Source organism: Cydia pomonella, chromosome 19, assembly GCF_033807575.1.
Source record: "Cydia pomonella isolate Wapato2018A chromosome 19, ilCydPomo1, whole genome shotgun sequence".
Classification (NCBI taxonomy): Eukaryota; Metazoa; Arthropoda; class Insecta; order Lepidoptera; family Tortricidae; genus Cydia; species Cydia pomonella.
In genome coordinates, this window is record NC_084721.1 from 7,213,766 (window position 1) to 7,232,078 (window position 18,313).

The 18,313-nt window shown below is 35.4% G+C and overlaps 1 protein-coding gene across 1 annotated transcript in view; it reads left to right on the forward strand.

Annotated features, from left to right (window-relative positions):
• Positions 1 to 953: 953 nt before the first annotated feature.
• LOC133528679 (cell adhesion molecule Dscam2-like) overlaps positions 954 to 18,313 on the forward strand; it is a 157,867-nt gene continuing 140,507 nt past the window's right edge. Inside the window, exons 1-2 of the mRNA XM_061866145.1 lie at positions 954 to 1,798; positions 13,969 to 14,006. Coding sequence (XP_061722129.1) covers positions 13,976 to 14,006 — 31 coding nt within the window. The 5' untranslated portion in view covers positions 954 to 1,798; positions 13,969 to 13,975. The remainder of the gene's footprint in view (positions 1,799 to 13,968; positions 14,007 to 18,313) is intronic.

An 18,313-nucleotide genomic window follows, 5' to 3' on the forward strand; every position in this document is an offset into this window, starting at 1 on the left:
TACGTGGGTACGTTTTTTTTTTATAAGTCGGTGGCAAACAAGCACACGACCAGCTTGATGGTAAGCAGTCTCCGTAGCCTATGGACGCCTGCAACTCCACAGGTGTTAGATGCGCCTTGCCGACCCTAACACTCCGCACCCTCGCAACTTTATTCACGGGCAGAAATACAACACTATGAGGTAGGAGCTCATACATATAAAACGTCACACAATATTTCATGACTTTACGACACCTCTGCGCCTCCTTATCATATGTGGTCACATGTACCCAACTATAATCCATGGTCTACAATTTCAATAAGTAGGTAATTGTATCAATATAAATTTAATATTGTTTTTAGTTTTGTCTGTTTTTTCTTCCATATATAAAAAAATATTTGAACTACGACATTCAGATAAGAGTCATGCCTGAACGAAGATGCGTATTTGAGTAAATGGTTTGGACTGTTGGAACCACCCATTATAAAGTAGTTATTTTTCTGAACAGTGAATAAACAAATTTTAAACGATTTTCGTTTACAGGTGAAACTAAAGTAACTTCACAAAGTTACTCCCTCCCTTTGTCACATGTAATGTTACATTCTCTTGACCTATTGCCTGCTCCTAAACGTGTGACAGATTAATGGATGACCCCTAGTAGGTAGGAACTAGGTGAATATTTTAGTAAATATGTACTATGTTGCAGTAATTTGTAAAGCAAAAGCAGTTTGAGTTTGTTCTGTTAGTAGCGGCCACAAGAGATCGACGGGTGGGGCTATTTGTTAGTGGCAGCACTTTGAGGCGGAGTATATTTTGTAGCACCATGCGAAATATTTTTTGTTAAATGAATAATAATTTAGCAGACGCATTTTTAAAATCTCTTGTTTTCATAGGTATTTCAACATATCTTTACCTGTTTAGCTCTTACACCGACTCCTCAAGCCTTAGAACTTATTACGAGCACAAATAACGAAACTAAAATGATATAGATAAATACTCGTACTTATACGTAGCACGAAACAATAGCGGTTAACTTGCGAGTCATGTCGCGAGCATCATATTGCCAACAAAACGGTAGTTTTTAATAGGCTTCAATTATTAATCTTGCTGATACAAACAAAACTACAGATACGTTTTTGCGTATTTTTTTGAACGCTCCGGTAAGCATTCCTTTCACAAGCATTTCATAATATTACCACGCGTAAAAACCTGAGTGGTTTTCAGTACGCATTCGCATGCTAGCACAGTCCGACCGGGTTTGAATTGATACAACATTCCAACCAACAAAATATTACTAGCAAAAATAAAACTCATAAATCGAAGCGAAATATTTCGCTGGTATTCAGGCAGCACAGAACTACTGAGCGAATAGTAGAAAGGAAAGGTATAAAAGCTTTACCCTTTCTAAAAACACGTAAATAGAAGAACGGAGCGTTCCGTTCGGTTCCAATGGTGGCACACACGCGCGCGGCGCACACCGCGCCACATACGTGGAATAAACGACGTGAAATGGGAAAAAAGTTAAATATGTATGAGTGCGGGTAAATATAAAAATCGGTATATAAAGCCGTTTATATATAATATAGGTGGAAAGCGCGCTGCCGGTTGCTCGCACGGCAGTCGCTCTCGGGCCTTGCAAGCGCGCGCTCCATATACAGCCTCCGGCCGGAGCGTGGCCGGCCCCACCGCGTGTTTCATAGTTCACTACTAACAAACTTTGACATTAATACTTTACAACGACTTTGTTATGTGACTGTGTAAATATTAAAGATAAAAACTTTCAACTGACATTTGTGTGGAAGTTTTTAAAACTCGACAGGTAAGTGTTTACCGAAGTTTGAGCGTAATCAACAAAGATTTTGCGCCCAAACTGTGTCGCGCTTCTTCCAACTTGGGAAAAGTTTCAAGTAGACAATAATTTGTCTGTTAAATAATGTGTTTACTTGACAATGGAATTGCGTTTTATCCCGAGATATTTTGGTTCAAATTTCGACTTTGATATTTGTTTTTACACAGACTATGCGCCTTTTTTAATTCTTCCAAAAAAATTCATTCATGATATACCTATTATTTTAGCGGTGCTATAATTAATCTTCTCAAATCAAGTATAAAACATTCTTGCAAAACTTTTCAACTACGGAACTGTGAAATGGGGCCATGAATTAATTGAAAGTAATTCATCAGGTTTTTGTAAATGTTCTAAATCTTTTCATCATTCAATTAAATAATTCCCGGAACATTTAGCTACCTATGAATGTCTTAATTTTTGACTAAATAATCTTTTACAACAATTTTTCTGTATTTATAAAAAAAAAACAGTAAATATTTATTTTATAAGTACGTATATTTTGAAATGTATTTTATACAAATAAACTTAAACTAGGCATGGACAGAATAATAAGTTTACCTTATGTAGTTTTATTTTGTCTTGTGGAATATTCGGATGGAAATTGAAAGCAAGATGATTTTAAACTGATTATTGTGTGATTTTCAGTCAATCATTTAAATGGTCAACACGCTCGAGCACGCTTAAATTAAAATATTGTAACTTCTGTTAAAAAGTTATAATTTATTAATTTAAAGAAACGATACCTACTCTCAAACTTGTGAGGTAGACACGCGAAATTATTTAACATTTTTTTCCTGGCATATAAATAAACATAAATCTTAAGTCTCTTTCGGGTGGCACGAGGCATTTTAACACAAAATGTTTTCCAAAGCGGAATAAAGGCTCCGAGGTGTTTCCAAGAAATCTGTTTATTACTCCAAAGCAGCAAACTGAGAAAATTAAGCTGGAAACCGTGGCCGCCCGATTCTGTTTTATCAATTTGCTAATGGTTTCATCTGGTTTTGACACGATCCTGTGTCGTCTTATTTCGCATGACTATAGTTGTGCCGTTCTCGAGAATGTTCTCCATTTACAAAGGGGAATGTTCTCGCGCGATAACATTCCCCATACAAAACGGAGAACATTCTCGAGAAAGGCACATCTATACACATGATACGTACACCAACACGAGTACAAGCGAGTGAGATGCTTAATGTCATGCCGCTGATTGCATTTCGCGACCACCAATCAGCGGGAGCGGCAAGTGTCAATATAGTTTCGTTTATGCTTGGGATTTGAAGAGAAAACGAACGAGTGGTGATTATCAAAGCGAATATCGTCGGTAAATTAAAGTAACGTTCCAATTCGAACTATGCTTATAAAATATCACAGCGATACGATACCGATCTGTCAGTGTCAAAAGTGAAGTTTTTGGTTGAAAAACTCACTTTTGACACTGACAGATTAATATCATATCGGTGTGACATCTTATGAGCATTTTTCGCATTGGGCAGTAAGTATAATTAATGGTGCACCTACATGTACAGTCAGCGTCAAATACTTTGTAGCAGTCAAAGTGGCCAAATAGTTCGGTACACCATACTAAATACATGGTGTACCAAACTATTTGGCTACTTTGGTTGCTACAAAGTATTTGACGCTGACTGTACACCCCCACACTAGTGTTGCAATTTGTTGTATAAAATTAAAAGTTATACAACGCTACATACAACGATAACAATACGTAACTTTTGTTACAAAAATTATATATAACACTTTATAACACCAATGTCGGAGCACCATCAAAACTCGACATTAAACAAAAACGGTATACAAAAAAGAGGTAGTTTCTCATCTCTGCAGCCGACACTACCGCCCGCGCTGGACGCGTTTCGAACTTACTTAATGGTTGTTGTTATCATTCGCCCGTGCATCTTACTCGAGTAATACGAGGATGATGCTCTCTGATTAATTTAATAACATTATTAATAGCAGATTTTCGAAATTCAAATGTCGCATTGTGTCAATTTTTATCTGTCAGCCAGTCGTAGGCTCTTGAAGAACTTCAATCAATCAATTTTTCGTGTTATGGCTCCATCCAGGTGTTGATGATTCTGCCAATGTCGAGGTTGGATAAGACACGGCTAGTTTATGAATCTTATCATATTACGGTCATAGACATTGAAGAACTTCTATTCGCTTAGAAATACGTAGGCAATACTGTAAGTTTGTATAATGAGTCGCTAACACAATGAAATAATACATTTATTGTTTGAAAATATAATTCTTTACCAATTTATTGAAGAATACATCATTTATATGTGATGTGTTAGAAATGCCGGCAGTTTACAAAATTGTATGTCGCGCGTTTTTATAATTTTAATTTAAAAATATAATTTCTTTGTCTTTCAATAGCGACTCTCTAATCGAAAAGTTATGTGCTTAATAATCATAAGCTACAAAAAAGTCACATGTCAGCAGATTCAGACAACCAATTAAAAAAATCAAGCATGCCCACGTATAAGTCAGAAAATTCTAAATAACAAACTACATACAAAATCACTTAGGGCCCATATTTTCATACAAAAAGTGCCTGAGGTGTTAAATAAAATTTGTACCCAGTGTCAAGGATTTAAGAAATTAAATTATAAAATAAAAAGAATGCTACATAATTATCTACTACAGCTTTTGAAATTATACAAACTTTCAGTATGACCTAAGTATAACGAGCTATCGGATTCGATTTTAAAACGCGAGTATCTGATTGATTATATAATATTTCTCAGTGCTTAACGGCCATTTTGGCATAAGCTCATATTTAATTATTATGTGGACAATTATCTACACATATAATGAACAGAAACAGATTAATTATACCTACCTACTTTATGCAGGTTTTGTAATGTAAATGTCTGCCACTAACTAATTAATTGGTGAACTGTACGCTACCTATTTAATTCAATCTGCGTTGATTACATGACGCATAATTCATTGTTTATAAACTTGATGTAATAGATCTTTGTCTCTGGTTACTTTTATAATATGACAATGAATCATAGTTACATATTTTCTTACATAAATCAATGATTTAATTAATGTATTTGTACTATTTCGTTTTCATTAAGTTTACTTTTAAATAAAAACAGGAATGCATACTTAACTCACTAGCGACTAGCACTGCCATATTATGGTACAACTTTAGGTCAAAATTCAATTTCTTAGAATAACTCTAGGAATAGTAGGAATATATTAAAAAATCCAATAAAACGTAAGACGTTAAATACACTCGCGGTCATATAATACGGGTCAATGACGAAAACCTTCGTAGTTTGCAAAGTAATAGTGGTATTTGCATGAAAATAACTCTATATTATAGATAATTTAATATAACTTTAAATAAAACCTTCAATGCTTTACATAGTAACTGGAAAATGTAAAAATTAAAAAAATAAACTCGAATTAGGTAAGTACTCAAATTGCGCTTGTTTACTTTTGGCTGTTTTCTCACTTTTGTTTTCAATCTGTCAAAGCATAATGATAAAAGGCAGTCATTGTTGTCTTTCGTGGTCATTCCAGAATTACTAACATGTCGCTAACACGAGATGGATGTACACGTATCGTCACTATGTTAGAAAAAGGCAGAAGTCAGCGAAGTACAGTGAGAATAACAGGCGTGTCAATTTTACGGTGCAGAGAGTCGTCCAACGTTTCAGAGAAATTGCGCAGAACATTAGAAAACAAGGAACCGGCCCACCAAGATGTATTACGGCTTCAAAAGATCGACCATGCTCCTAAATTGGCACCTTACTGCAGTTGAAGTCGATAATCAACTTCGAGAGACCCGAAGAAATGACGTAAGTGAGTGGACTGTCAGGCGGCGGCTCCAAGAAGCTAATTATACCCCACATAGACCGGAAAATGGCTCAGAACTTGAAAGGGGACACCGAACAGTAGGAAGACTTTACGCCCATGAACCGAGATGATGTGAAGACGAAGTATGGGCTAGAATTACGTTTTCCGACGAATCCAGATTTATGCGCATAAATGGCGGCGAAGAGTTTACACACGGCCATGGTGAACGTTTTATTCCATTTTGTTTTGACGAAAAACTGCCGTTCGGTGGGTCTGTAATGGTTTGGGCTGGAATCTCTTTAGAGAGTCGCACGGAGTTAGTGTTGATAGTAAATTGTACGCTGAATAGTGCAAGATATGTTGTCGCGAACGTATTGCGAACCAGCTAATATTTGCCCACGTCATGGAGTAGATGGCGCTAGTAGTCACGTTTAAGTTAAGTAACCGCTTCTAGGTTATTGGGATTTTTTGGAGAGAACTTGAGAGGGTAGATGAGAACGACAGTAGGAAAAAGGAGGTTGTGTGCGAACAAATCGACATCATAACTCATATCGTTATCTCACTAACATCCAGGCCTCGTATAGGTATGTAGTACATTTACATATCGCTTTCCAGTATCCATAAAAGCATTAGCTCATTCGATAGGTTAATAGGTATGGTGAGCTTGACGACATATGTGGAAGAGATTCTTAATGAGCACGACGAAATAATTATTTTGAGGAAGTTGGCATCAATTGTATGAACTGGCCCTCCAGAAGCTCAGACTTAAATCCGATTGAGCATGCATGTGATGAGCTTGGGAGGCGTGTAAGAAATTGAAACCCCGCCCCAGCTAAGCAACATGCGTTAGTAGAATAATGGATCAATATACTGCAACATCACATAAGAAACTTAATAAACAACATGCCCAATCGTCTGATAGCTGTAAGAACAGCCCGTGGAGGCAATACGAAGTAATAATTCACTTAAAAAAAATGTGTTGTATGTGAGGTACTAACTGTAATTATTCAACGGTAATTTTTCTACCTAATATTTTTTTATATTTTGTTTCCTATTAAATTTTAGGAAACAAACAGCGTTTGAAACCTTTGGTGTTGTTTTATTAACTATACACGGTGTAACATGAGGAAACCGAAAGATTTTAACTGTAAATTCCTGATCACATTTAGATACTAAAACGTCATATAAACTTTTCTGTATATCGCCTGGTTTCAGATTTAATACTAATTTAAATAAACACATCTTCTTATCGTCACATAATACATTCAAAAATTTGAAAAAAAAAATTTTTTTTTTGGGCGAAATTCACTTAATCTTATATAACTATATTTCCTTCTTTTGGCCTCAGAAGTGCGTGGTTAAAATATATCAGTTCCTCTTGTTACACCGTGTATAATGTGTAATCTACGATATACAGTTTCATTCATGCACTCTATTATTTTAGGAGATATTCTAGTTTTTCGAATTGACCCGTACTCTTTGCCCTGTGTAAATTTAGCATTTAATAGTTGCAAAATATCTAAATTAATCATGTGTTTATAAGAATAAGTAATCCTTTTTTGAAGAACCTTTATAATATCTACCACCCGGGCTAAAAAAAGGAATCGGTGGACATTCATCCAATGGTATCATATACAATGGAAAAAACCACAAATAATACCTAAAGCTCCATTTAGACGGTTTAAGAACTTGCAATATTCGATACATTGCTAAATTGTACTTTGTAGAATGAACTCAGTCGATCGACTAAATGCCGCAATGTAACGAAAATCGCATGCAAGTTCTTGAACCATCTAAATGGGGCTTAATCAAAACCAAACTTACAATGTCCGCTGAAATACCCTTTCTTCTGGATTTGCATGTGAGCTTAGTAAGTGGGGGTTATCCAGCGCATTCAGACTAGTCGGTAAAAATAGGTAATACCAGTATCGACCGCTACCGAAATAAATCAGCCGTCTCGCCTCAGGCCTAAGGCATCCGTCCGTTCAGAACAATTAATCAGTTATTATTTCCGCCACAGATATTAGGTACACGCCACAACATATTGGCACAATTTGTTGTGCGAAATTCGCCTGACAGGCAGGTTATCCGGAAACCACGATATGTTTATTCCGAAAAATATCATTTATTTTCTTTTTTCATGGTGTAAATTAATAGTTAACTTCAGTAATAAATGAATTCTTCATTTGATCTTTGCGAGGGCTTAGCTAATTTAAAGTAAGTATATCAAACAATCTTTTGTTCACGTGAAAAATCCTCCTTAAGTCTGCCTTTTGTATTGTAATTAGGGTTCCGTAGCCAAATGGCAAAAAACGGAACCCTTATAGATTCGTCATGTCCGTCTGTCTGTCCGTTTATGTCACAGCCACTTTTTCCCGAAACTATAAGAACTACGTGTGGGGTATCTATGGATAGGTCTTCAAAAATGATATTGAGGTTTCTAATATCATTTTTTTCTAAACTGAATACTTTGCGCGAGAGACACTTCCAAAGTGGTAAAATGTATCTCCCCCCCCCATAACTTCTAAAATAAGAGAACGATAAACGTAAAAAAAATATATGATGTACATTGCCATGCAAACTTCCACCGAAAATTAGTTTGAACGAAATCTAGTAAGTAGTTTTTTAATACATCATTAATGGTACGGAACCCTTCATGGGCGAGTCCGACTCGCACTTGGCCGCTTTTTTTTGTGCAATAAAGGTAAAATAAATAAAATGCAACGGTAATTGTTTGTAAAGTTCATAAAAATAGTTAATAGGTAGTGTCATATTTTATATACAACTAACTACTAAATATTTGTGTCTAGAATTTGTCGTGAAAAATGTAGCTCCTTAATATCTACCTCTTAAATGTTCACGTGAAAGAACCTGTCCTTAACGGGCTGTTATTATTTCCTTAGTGGTATACACCGCAACACATCGCTACAATTTGTTCTCCTCGCAAATTTCGTCTGACAGTTAAATTAGTCCGAGCCCGCAAATAAATGAAACTCCCTAGTCCCGCAATAGGCGGCTATTTCATTACACGTTCGTAAATACTATGAAATGAGTGCGTCGCTTTAAGAGTTTAAGAGCGAGCGCCTCAAATTTTGAAATGGAAATGGGTTTTTATATTCGTATCAGGTTTTGAATTTTATTTACATACGATTTCTTGTTAGAGGTTTAATTTCTGTGAAATAGTATAAATAGTATAATGACAATGTGTTTGACATTGTTGTTCACTTTCGGTTCTTGTTTCGTGTGCTAATAAATTCTGTTTAAAAGTTACCATACATTTTTTGTTCATTAAATCGTATTATTATTGAAGGTAGGTGTAGGACTAAGATGGTCGGCTCTTTATCATTTGTCACGTTCTAACAAGTGTGTAAGCGCGAAAGTGACGGGCATAGTGACAGGTGATAAAAATGGAGCCATCCTGCCCCCGATGGTCCACTTAATAGAACCACAGTTAAAATTATAAGGAAAGCCACGAGCATATCAGTAGAGACGTACGTGAGGAGTATGAAATGGTCGCAACATAGTAACAAAGAAATACACTAATTATTGAAACTAAGCTCTGAAAACCATACATATGAGTTTCACCTTGTGTCGTAAATAATAGTAGGTATGACTGCATGTGCTCTAATGCAGTTTCATTGAGGTTTCCTTTTGTAAGTTAAACCACATGTTTCTTTGGCTACCTGAAAAATAGGCTATTTGAGACCAGCAAAACGTCCCACTTTGTCGCTTGCCATAAGGACGCCTTGGCAGGTTATTCGTGTACAGATACAAGCAAATCTCATCCTTATGGCAAGTGACAAAGTGAGACGTTTTGCCGGCCGCGGTGACATTTACTTGTGATAACGACTACTACCGTCATCTATCAAGATAGTTACTACTAGGTCACGGTATATGATAGAGTCAGACCAAGATAACTCTGCAGCGATTTTGATAGCACAGACTATGCAAGTGTTATTTTAACTATTACTTCTATAAAATTATGAGGTTTAAAATAACTTCCACTGTCTGTTCTATCACTATTAAAATCGCTGCAGAGTTATCTTGGTCTCACTCTATTATCTACCATGACCTAGTCGAGTTGTAGGGTAGACCTAGTAAAAACCTTCAAATATTTTTTACTTTTTTGAGATCAGTAGAATAGTCTTCTGTTGTCTCAAAATTGGCAAATCGAGTTCTTTGTACGCCCGCCCCTGGCATCTATCGGAATATTAATCAATAAAAGATATTTTCATTCGCTTGTCAGTATAAAACGACAACAAATTGGAATTTTATCATGCATTTAAATTAGCCCGAACCCGCAAATAAATGGAACTGGGCTAGCCCTTCAATGGGCCAACCAATTCAACGCTCCCGTAATGGAATGTTGGACGTCAATCGGCTAAGTATTATGACAAACCACTTTGAATGTGTGCTATTATGCGCTGTTTTAATTAGGATACTGATTTATTATAGCATCAAGTACCTAAATTTAACAAATTTGTAATTTGGAACGTTACCTACTGCTGCAGCGTTAAGGATCAAATTTCAAAACTATTCAAATTCAGACTAGGTACCGTGAACTGAGAAATAGCAGAAATTATGAACGAGTTCATTGATAAAGTCGCCGTGCACTTTTACGGGTGATGGTACAGCAGCAAACCAGTATTACTGCTGGCGACTGCATTACTGCGACAAATGTCTAAGAAGCACCATCGATTTTGACATTTGCGGCAGTAATGCATTCGGTTTAAATGCAGTAATGTCACGCTGCAATACGCTGCCGACTGCATTGTTGCAGGAGACATCAAAAAAGTAATTAATTTAGCATATTTATTTTATTTTTTTATTTGAATAGTAATTGAAAATAATGTAAGCAAATATCTTATCTTATACCTTTAAACGAGCAGCTCTTGTATATTTATATATATATTTCGGGGAGATCGGAAACGGCTCTAACGATTTCGATGAAATTTTCTATATGGGGGTTTTCGGGGACGAAAAATCGATCTAGCTAGGTCTTATCTCAGGGAAAACGCGCATTTCTGAGTTTTTATATGTTTTCCGAGCAAAGCTCGGTTTCCCAGATATTGACAGATTACGTTAGCATTTGTCATATAACTTAAAAGTTTTACGATGGTCGTTTTCATTGATAAGTAACTTATATTTTAACTAGTATTTGATGTAAATAAAAGGATGATAGTAGTTTTTATTAAGTTATTTGGTAGAGCCCAATTTCCTAGCGCTGCTGGATACAAGATCAAAATGGTCGTTATTTACTGAAACCTTCAGTGCCTTCGTTCTGTCAAAGTAAAAGTACTTTCTTTGTTATTTTATAAAGTATTTCTAAAGGATTCAGCAAAAAGAGTTTTATTGAACACTTAACTTTTTTTGCTTTGATAACTGCTATTGTTCTTTAATAAAAACGGTTTTATTGTGTTTTGTACCATTGAACTAAAATCTAGTGAAACAAAAACCGTGTTTCATTCACCTTTATTCTCATTACCCAGTATTTCAATAAAATGTTTTCATAGTAACATTAAAATAACAATTTTGTAATAATTTCAGCGGACTCCCTGGCGATTCAGTTTAATGTACAATTTAATGGCTGATATTACCAACAGTGAAATATTCAATATTGGGATTTGAAATCCGCGGGGAATGATTCTAATGAATGCCGTAAGAAAAGTTAATGCCTTACGGAAGCTGTAATAAAAGAAAATATTTAATGGTTCTAAACCGCTTTGGCAGTTTTAAAATTAGTTCTTTGTTGGTCCTCTGGAATTATAAAAGCGTTACCGTTTTCTACGGTTACCTAAATAACTAAATACTTACATAACTAAATACTTATATAAAGCCATAGAGTAAAATGTGCTTATCTCATAATTAATTAATTTGAAAACTTGTTGCTCTAAATTTATGCGTAGAATTCCACTTTATGTTATGGTTTATTGAAAACGGCTTGGCTGTGGATCGCTCAAAACTATACAATTTCGGATACTTTACTTTCCGTAAATAAGATTTTGAGATTGTGAGAGAAATCATAAAGGTCAAAATCAATATAAAGGCATTTTGAGTATGGATCATGAGGAGCCTCCGTTTTTATTTGTATGTTTAGCATATTTGTGGATTTTGATATGTTATTATCATCGAAACGTTGGGTCTTTTACATTACCATACGCGAATCTCCAATCCATTTCGGAATCTGTTTACGTTTAATTATAACCGTATGCAGAGCTATGCCCGCAATAATTCGAATAATCCAATATTTTTCAGGACCCAATTAAGCAGCCCCTGCAGTTAAGCGACACCGTTTGTGTACCTTATTGCAACGTTATAAGGTTTTTTAAGCACGTGTGTGTTGGCACACTGATAATAAATACTCGCTTTATCGTCGCTCCCCAATAATTAAGTTTTACAGTTTGTAATTTTCCGCCCGGATCGTTTTTGTTTTAATTATGTGTTTATTTTATACCAAATTTTGTAACTTTTGTATTTAATTATACCAATCGCGTGATTATAAGTTCGGAATGTAGTCAGAAACCTATTCGTAAGATTCAGTGTCGATTATAAGTTGTTCTGTAAGGCTAATATGGTCGGCTTCATCATTTGTCACCATGCCTGTCACGTTCTAACAAGTGGGTGAGTGCGAAAGTGACGCATGGCATGACAGGTGATAGAAATGCGACCATGATACCCCTGCTGAAGAGAGTCATGGTCTGTTTTTTTTCCAATCTAAGGCCTGAGACAGACAATAATAAAAACTACCAGAACACGCTATATTAATATTTAGAAGCCTCTAATGTTAAGCGCGCGGTTGTTTTATGCGATAAACGCAGCGTTGAACGCGTGCGAAACGGAATGTAGGAAAAATGACAATGCGCTTACCGCTGCGTTTACCGCGTAAAACAATGTACTTCTGACGTAAAATGGGTGTGCGGCAAACGTATCGCGTTTAACGCTGCGGTTGTTGCATACAACAACGACGCGCTTTATTGTTCTACTTAGTAGTAGACAGTACTTTGTTTTCCTTTTGAAACATATCAGCTTTATACCACATACGTGCCACAGTGACCGAGCCCTTAAATATAATATCAAGGAGACGGCAAATAACGATCCCTAAGCCGCAATATCTCAAGGGAATTAAGGGATCCATCATCAGTCGAAGGATATACATATAATATATTGCTTTCGGCACTAGTTGACAACTAATACGTAACTTGAAAGACATTACGATGTAGTTATCTAAGGCTCTCGTTCCTCTGGGGGCTAATGTTTGGTATTAACTATATCGATTTTATTGTTTTCTTTTTGTATATACGTACTCGCATACCTACAAATTCAAAAAGTATGGATGACGAGTAAATGAGTTTTGAACATTTCACTTCACGTTATATCCTCCTAATGTGCTATATCATTATTAATTAGCTTTTTCCTGCGTCTTTGCGCTTATAGATTGTAGTGATAGCACCCCTATTTAGGTAAAAGTTCAGTTAAAAAACTCTTCAAGCATTTTCACTTGGTTGAGTTAAAATGTCAAAACGCTTTTAGAACCAATACCAACTTTTATAGTTGTTATATTCGTAGGTATATTGTGTTTTGTACTTTTTAATTTTGATTATTTAGTAATGTATTCGATATTTTATTTTATTTGGCCTACGCCATGTTGCGGATTTTCAATGGTAGCTACTAATTTATTTTACCTACTTGCAAGGAGATTCTTTGACAACAGTCGTTGAAAGTCACCCAATGTCACCCAGTGTTGGCCGAAACGTTAATGCAATTGACCATTAACAATTACAAACTGAACCGTAAACTGTAACTGTCTGTTATGGTTTACGGTTCAATTTTTAATGTTTAATGGTCGATTGCAATTAACTTTCGGCCAACACTGATGTCACCGATGTAAACAAGAAGAAAACTTTCGCAATAATAAACCAGTTTACAATAAAATAACCAAAAAAGATTGTCAAAGGTGCAAGATTTTTTTTTGGAATATTATAAAATATTTACAGAAGGATTGCGTACCATTCCAACAAACATTTGTCGTTGACATGACCGATACTGACATATGACTGACATTTTATTTGACAATATGTATATGACGTACGCACATTATTGCCATATATGTAAGCCGTTTGTAGCGACACTATCTCGGAGCCAAATATAATCTAGTCAGGCTTAACCACATATGTGACTTTATTCCAAGTTATAAGATCAGTAGTATGATAATATATAAAATTTATATTATATGTATTATATTATATCTGCAACCATAGCCTGTTATATGTATGTAGGATAATTAAAATAACACTTTATTTCTTTTTCAGGTCAACGATGTCGCCGATTATTTTAGTAGCAGTTTTCGGTGAGTTATTTGTTTTCGTGAATGTTTAAGTACTACTTATATTATGTGGGTACCTAACCTTACCCTGTCAACATTATCACCAGTCGTATTAAAACTCCACTTTATTTTCAAGCAGTATAACGATTACCTTCAAAAGTAGGTTTTTGAATTTACTTCATGAATTTAATAAGACAGTGTTCCTCAGTACGATTATTACTGAAATCACAAACTGTATCATAAGTATTACAAATACGAGTATTGGCTCGTAAATAGGTTGGCAAAGAATTAATAGGAATATTCTTTTTACTTCCACGTTTTTACAAAATTTAATTAAAAATTAAAACTACAATCAATTGATAAAAAAAAGGCCAAGTGCGGGTCGGACTCGCGCACCGAAGGTTCAGTACAAACCTGTAGGTATATATTATTATATGATGTAACTAAAAATTTACAGTTTTCGTAATTTTTCCTTTATCTGTGGAATAAGACGTTGCTTCGTACCAAATTTCAAGACTCTGAGTTCACGGGAAGTACCTTGTAGGTTTTGGTTCCCTTGCGAGTGTTGAAAATTTGCGGAAATTTGCGGCATAAACGGCTGTATCTTTTGATTGCGTTGGCTTAGAAGTTTGATTTTTTCACAGCTATAAGAGACAGTAGACCCGAGTATTTGATATAAATTCCAGCTTGCTACCTCCACGAGTTCCTGAGAAAAAGGCTCTTGACAGACAGACAGACGGACGGACGGACAACAAAGTGATCATATAAGCGTTCCGTTTTTTCCTTTCGAGGTACGGAACCCTAAAAACGTATTATTTTCAAAATATTCTTCTTTAACACACGTTGGTTGGATACACACACGTAATAGTTTCTTAAAATTAAAAAAATAAATCCGCAGCTACAAAAATGACAACGTATTTATTTTTGAGCCAGCCAGCATTTATAGTTTATATAATGTCGAAATTCTCTTGCACGGAGGAGTTTAAATAGCTTCAGCATTTGTCCCAACTCGCTAAGTGGGGCTCTACAGACGTCTTAAAGCTATGTCGACGTTCTGTTTAGCTATTTGCCGAATTTGGGACGCGGACGGTCAGACTGATATTCAATAAGCTATGCAAGCGGATTGTTTGTTAATATTGTGATTTGGGAGATCATTCGACCGATTTTAGATACGATCGGGACGCCGTCTAACTTTGTAAACTTTAGTAATAATCGGTAAAGAGAAGCAGCGGGAGAACACGACCGGTATACATACATATCTGTGAAGAAATTGACAGGTGTATGACTTCTCGAATCCAATTAGGGAGGGGATTCTAGCTCAATGTTCCCAGAAGTTTTTCGTCACTACCAGACTAGCTCACAATCTTTTTTACAACCACCTTAATAACTGATATATTTGGTATCATTATACATAAAAATATAATCTTTGCTGTTATTTTCGGTACTTAAACACTTCGCATTTTCTACTGCTTAAATCATGTTTATCGAACGTCTAGGAGATTTGAACTAGCGACCTTCTCGGACATGCTGTCCCCAGTATGTGCAGAACGTGCATGGAAGAAGAGGAAACAACAAAACACATTCTTTTAGACTGCAAACAGGTAGAAGTATGCAGGAGCAAATACCTAGGTAGTCCGTGCACACTAAAAGAGGCAGTTAGCAACCTAAACTTACCGCCGCCCATACTAAATTCGCATTCAATTTTGTCTTTTAAAGTAAAATACAAAAAGTACATTTTAAATTTGCAGAAATCGGCTCCAAGTGCCAATTCCAACTTTAACCTTTATTAAGTTTTTATTATTTTCATTCCATAGAACCACGGGGTAAATTCTAATTAGTCCTACACATATGTCGTTGTGAAAATAAGTTATACATAATATATAAATAGCGCTAACGGAAAAAAAATGTAATTCCTATTTTCATCTCGACTTAGTAATGTTATTTAAGTTTACGTACAGACACGATCGCTTGGACAGGTCTCCACGGAAGACCAGCGTCAAGATACCTGAAAGGTAACTTGACATCAAGCTGAGGGGAGACCTTTTCAGTGACGTATATACTTTTTACTAATAAATGTGTTTCAATAGATTTAAGCAATATTGTAAGCATCCTGAATAAATTTATTTCCTTCTTTCTTCTTCTTCTTTCTTCTAAACATTGCTAGGCTTCGTGGAGGAGCTGGGGCGGTTATAGTAAAATAGGCATAACCGTTGTCGATTTGCGGAAAATACCCAGAAGCACTAACTAACTCCAATATGTATAAAATTAAGAATATTTGACATCGAGACGAGCGTAAGCAGCAAGGATACAAAAAAATACAAAACTGTCAGACTTTAAATTGATGACTCTTCCAATATATATCATCAAAATGATCCTATTTGTGTAATCATATTTTGAAAGTGATATCCCCGCCATGGCTCCATAATACCTTTCAAAATAATTTGAAGTGTTTTTCCTTGTTTCGCAAAGACCTTAATGGCTGCACGAAGTAGAATCTTCTTTAAGCTGGCTTTTTTCTCCCGATTGACTTTGTTATTAGATAATAACTCTTACTAATTACGCCATTAAAACGAATTGTACGAAATTTGCATAGTATTGGGTTACTTAAGACTTATTAAATCTTTCTCTGGGAAGGAATAAGTACGTACCTTTATTCAGGTCAGTCGTGACATTATCATCATCATATCTGCCTAGACTACTTCAGCATGATTAAAGCCTTTATCAACTAAATATGCTTTATTGTTATTTATTATTATGAAATAAATAAATCCAAATCTAAATAAATGGTCGCCACAACGACGGGTCGTACCCTGACCTTATTCAATTAGATTGCTGTGATCTGGTCTAGATCATTGATCAACTTTAAGAGGCCAATCTTAGCTGCTGGGGTCCTAAGAGGGGCACTAAAGCCAGGAAATTAGGTACAAAAGATGTGACGCGCCGCACGATCCTTGCGACGGAATATTTGGCGATTGCGTGGCTTTTAACGTTTTACCTCAATAAAGCTGAAAGTATAATTCTGATTAAAATTTTGCTAGTCAAATCCCTCGGCTATATCACTAGCTATTTTATACTAAAATTATACTGCTATAGTATGCAGGGTAACGATATACAATACAATTGAAAATAAATGAAAATTATAATTTATTTGTTATTATTTTTCGATTAAGCCAATTGTAACATTTTAAGCTTTTGTTTAGAGTCTGCCCTCGCAAATATAGTCTATTTCCCGAATGATTTTTTTCACGGCATTTATCCTTGACAATAACGTGTCAAATTTCAATATAAAAACTGCAATTTTGATTTAGCCCCCTCTTGAATGGGGATCTTTCAGCTGATATGAGATATAGGCCTCACTTAAGTTTTGACTCTGCCAATTTGACAGAGTAGAATTTATACCGGCAAATTTTGATACCCGGTTGTCAGGAGGATAAGTAGAAGCCAAACTACCGGCTTTGTTGAGTTTACGTGCGAAACGTAGAATAATGGGGACAGAATTAATTATTTTCATTAAATTAGAATTTTACGCTTTATGAAGTTGTCAACGGCAGGAGGCCTGGGAGGAATTATATAATCGCAGTCGTTTGCCTGAAATGATCCGGATGAATTACCCTGTAGGGAATAATTTTCGTCATCCTGTATTGCCACGGTCATAAACATGTATACGTACGTTCATATAATTTAGTTGAAGAACTGTGTAGGTGTTTATGAGATAGACTACAGAAAAGCCGTTTGTAAATTTAATGGAATGGTTATTAAAATTATTTTATTTGGGCTGCAGGTTGACGTCGTAACTTTTATTCTGCAAGCATAAATAATTTAGCGACTTATATTTAATATTTACGTCGTGTGTGTGTTATGAAAGTATCTATATTATATAATTTGTTAACGTCCCTATACTTAATAGTTTACTTTTTTGTGTAACATTGCCTACAGAGACATTTTAACTAAGGTAAATATGTTTTAAAAAAATCGGTACTCAATCGCGTGATTTTATTTATTCTGAAGTTCCATTGGTTTTTTTGTGACCAATAATCTAATGCAACGTTACGTAATGTCCGAAACAGGACGCGCAAATAAAGATCTGCGCTTCTGAACGTCAAATAAAGCTACTAAAGCTAATAGATGTAGGTATCTATGTTTTATATCAATCGTAATTCATGAAAAGCCCCGTTTTTATTAAATTACGTTATGTGTAACATAAATAAAAAAAATTGTTGCAAAAAGTCCATTTTTTGTACTAACTTTTATTGCTGACTGAACTTTTCACAGGCAACTAATACTCATCATACATATTATATTATATTGTATATTTATTAGAGTATTAGGTA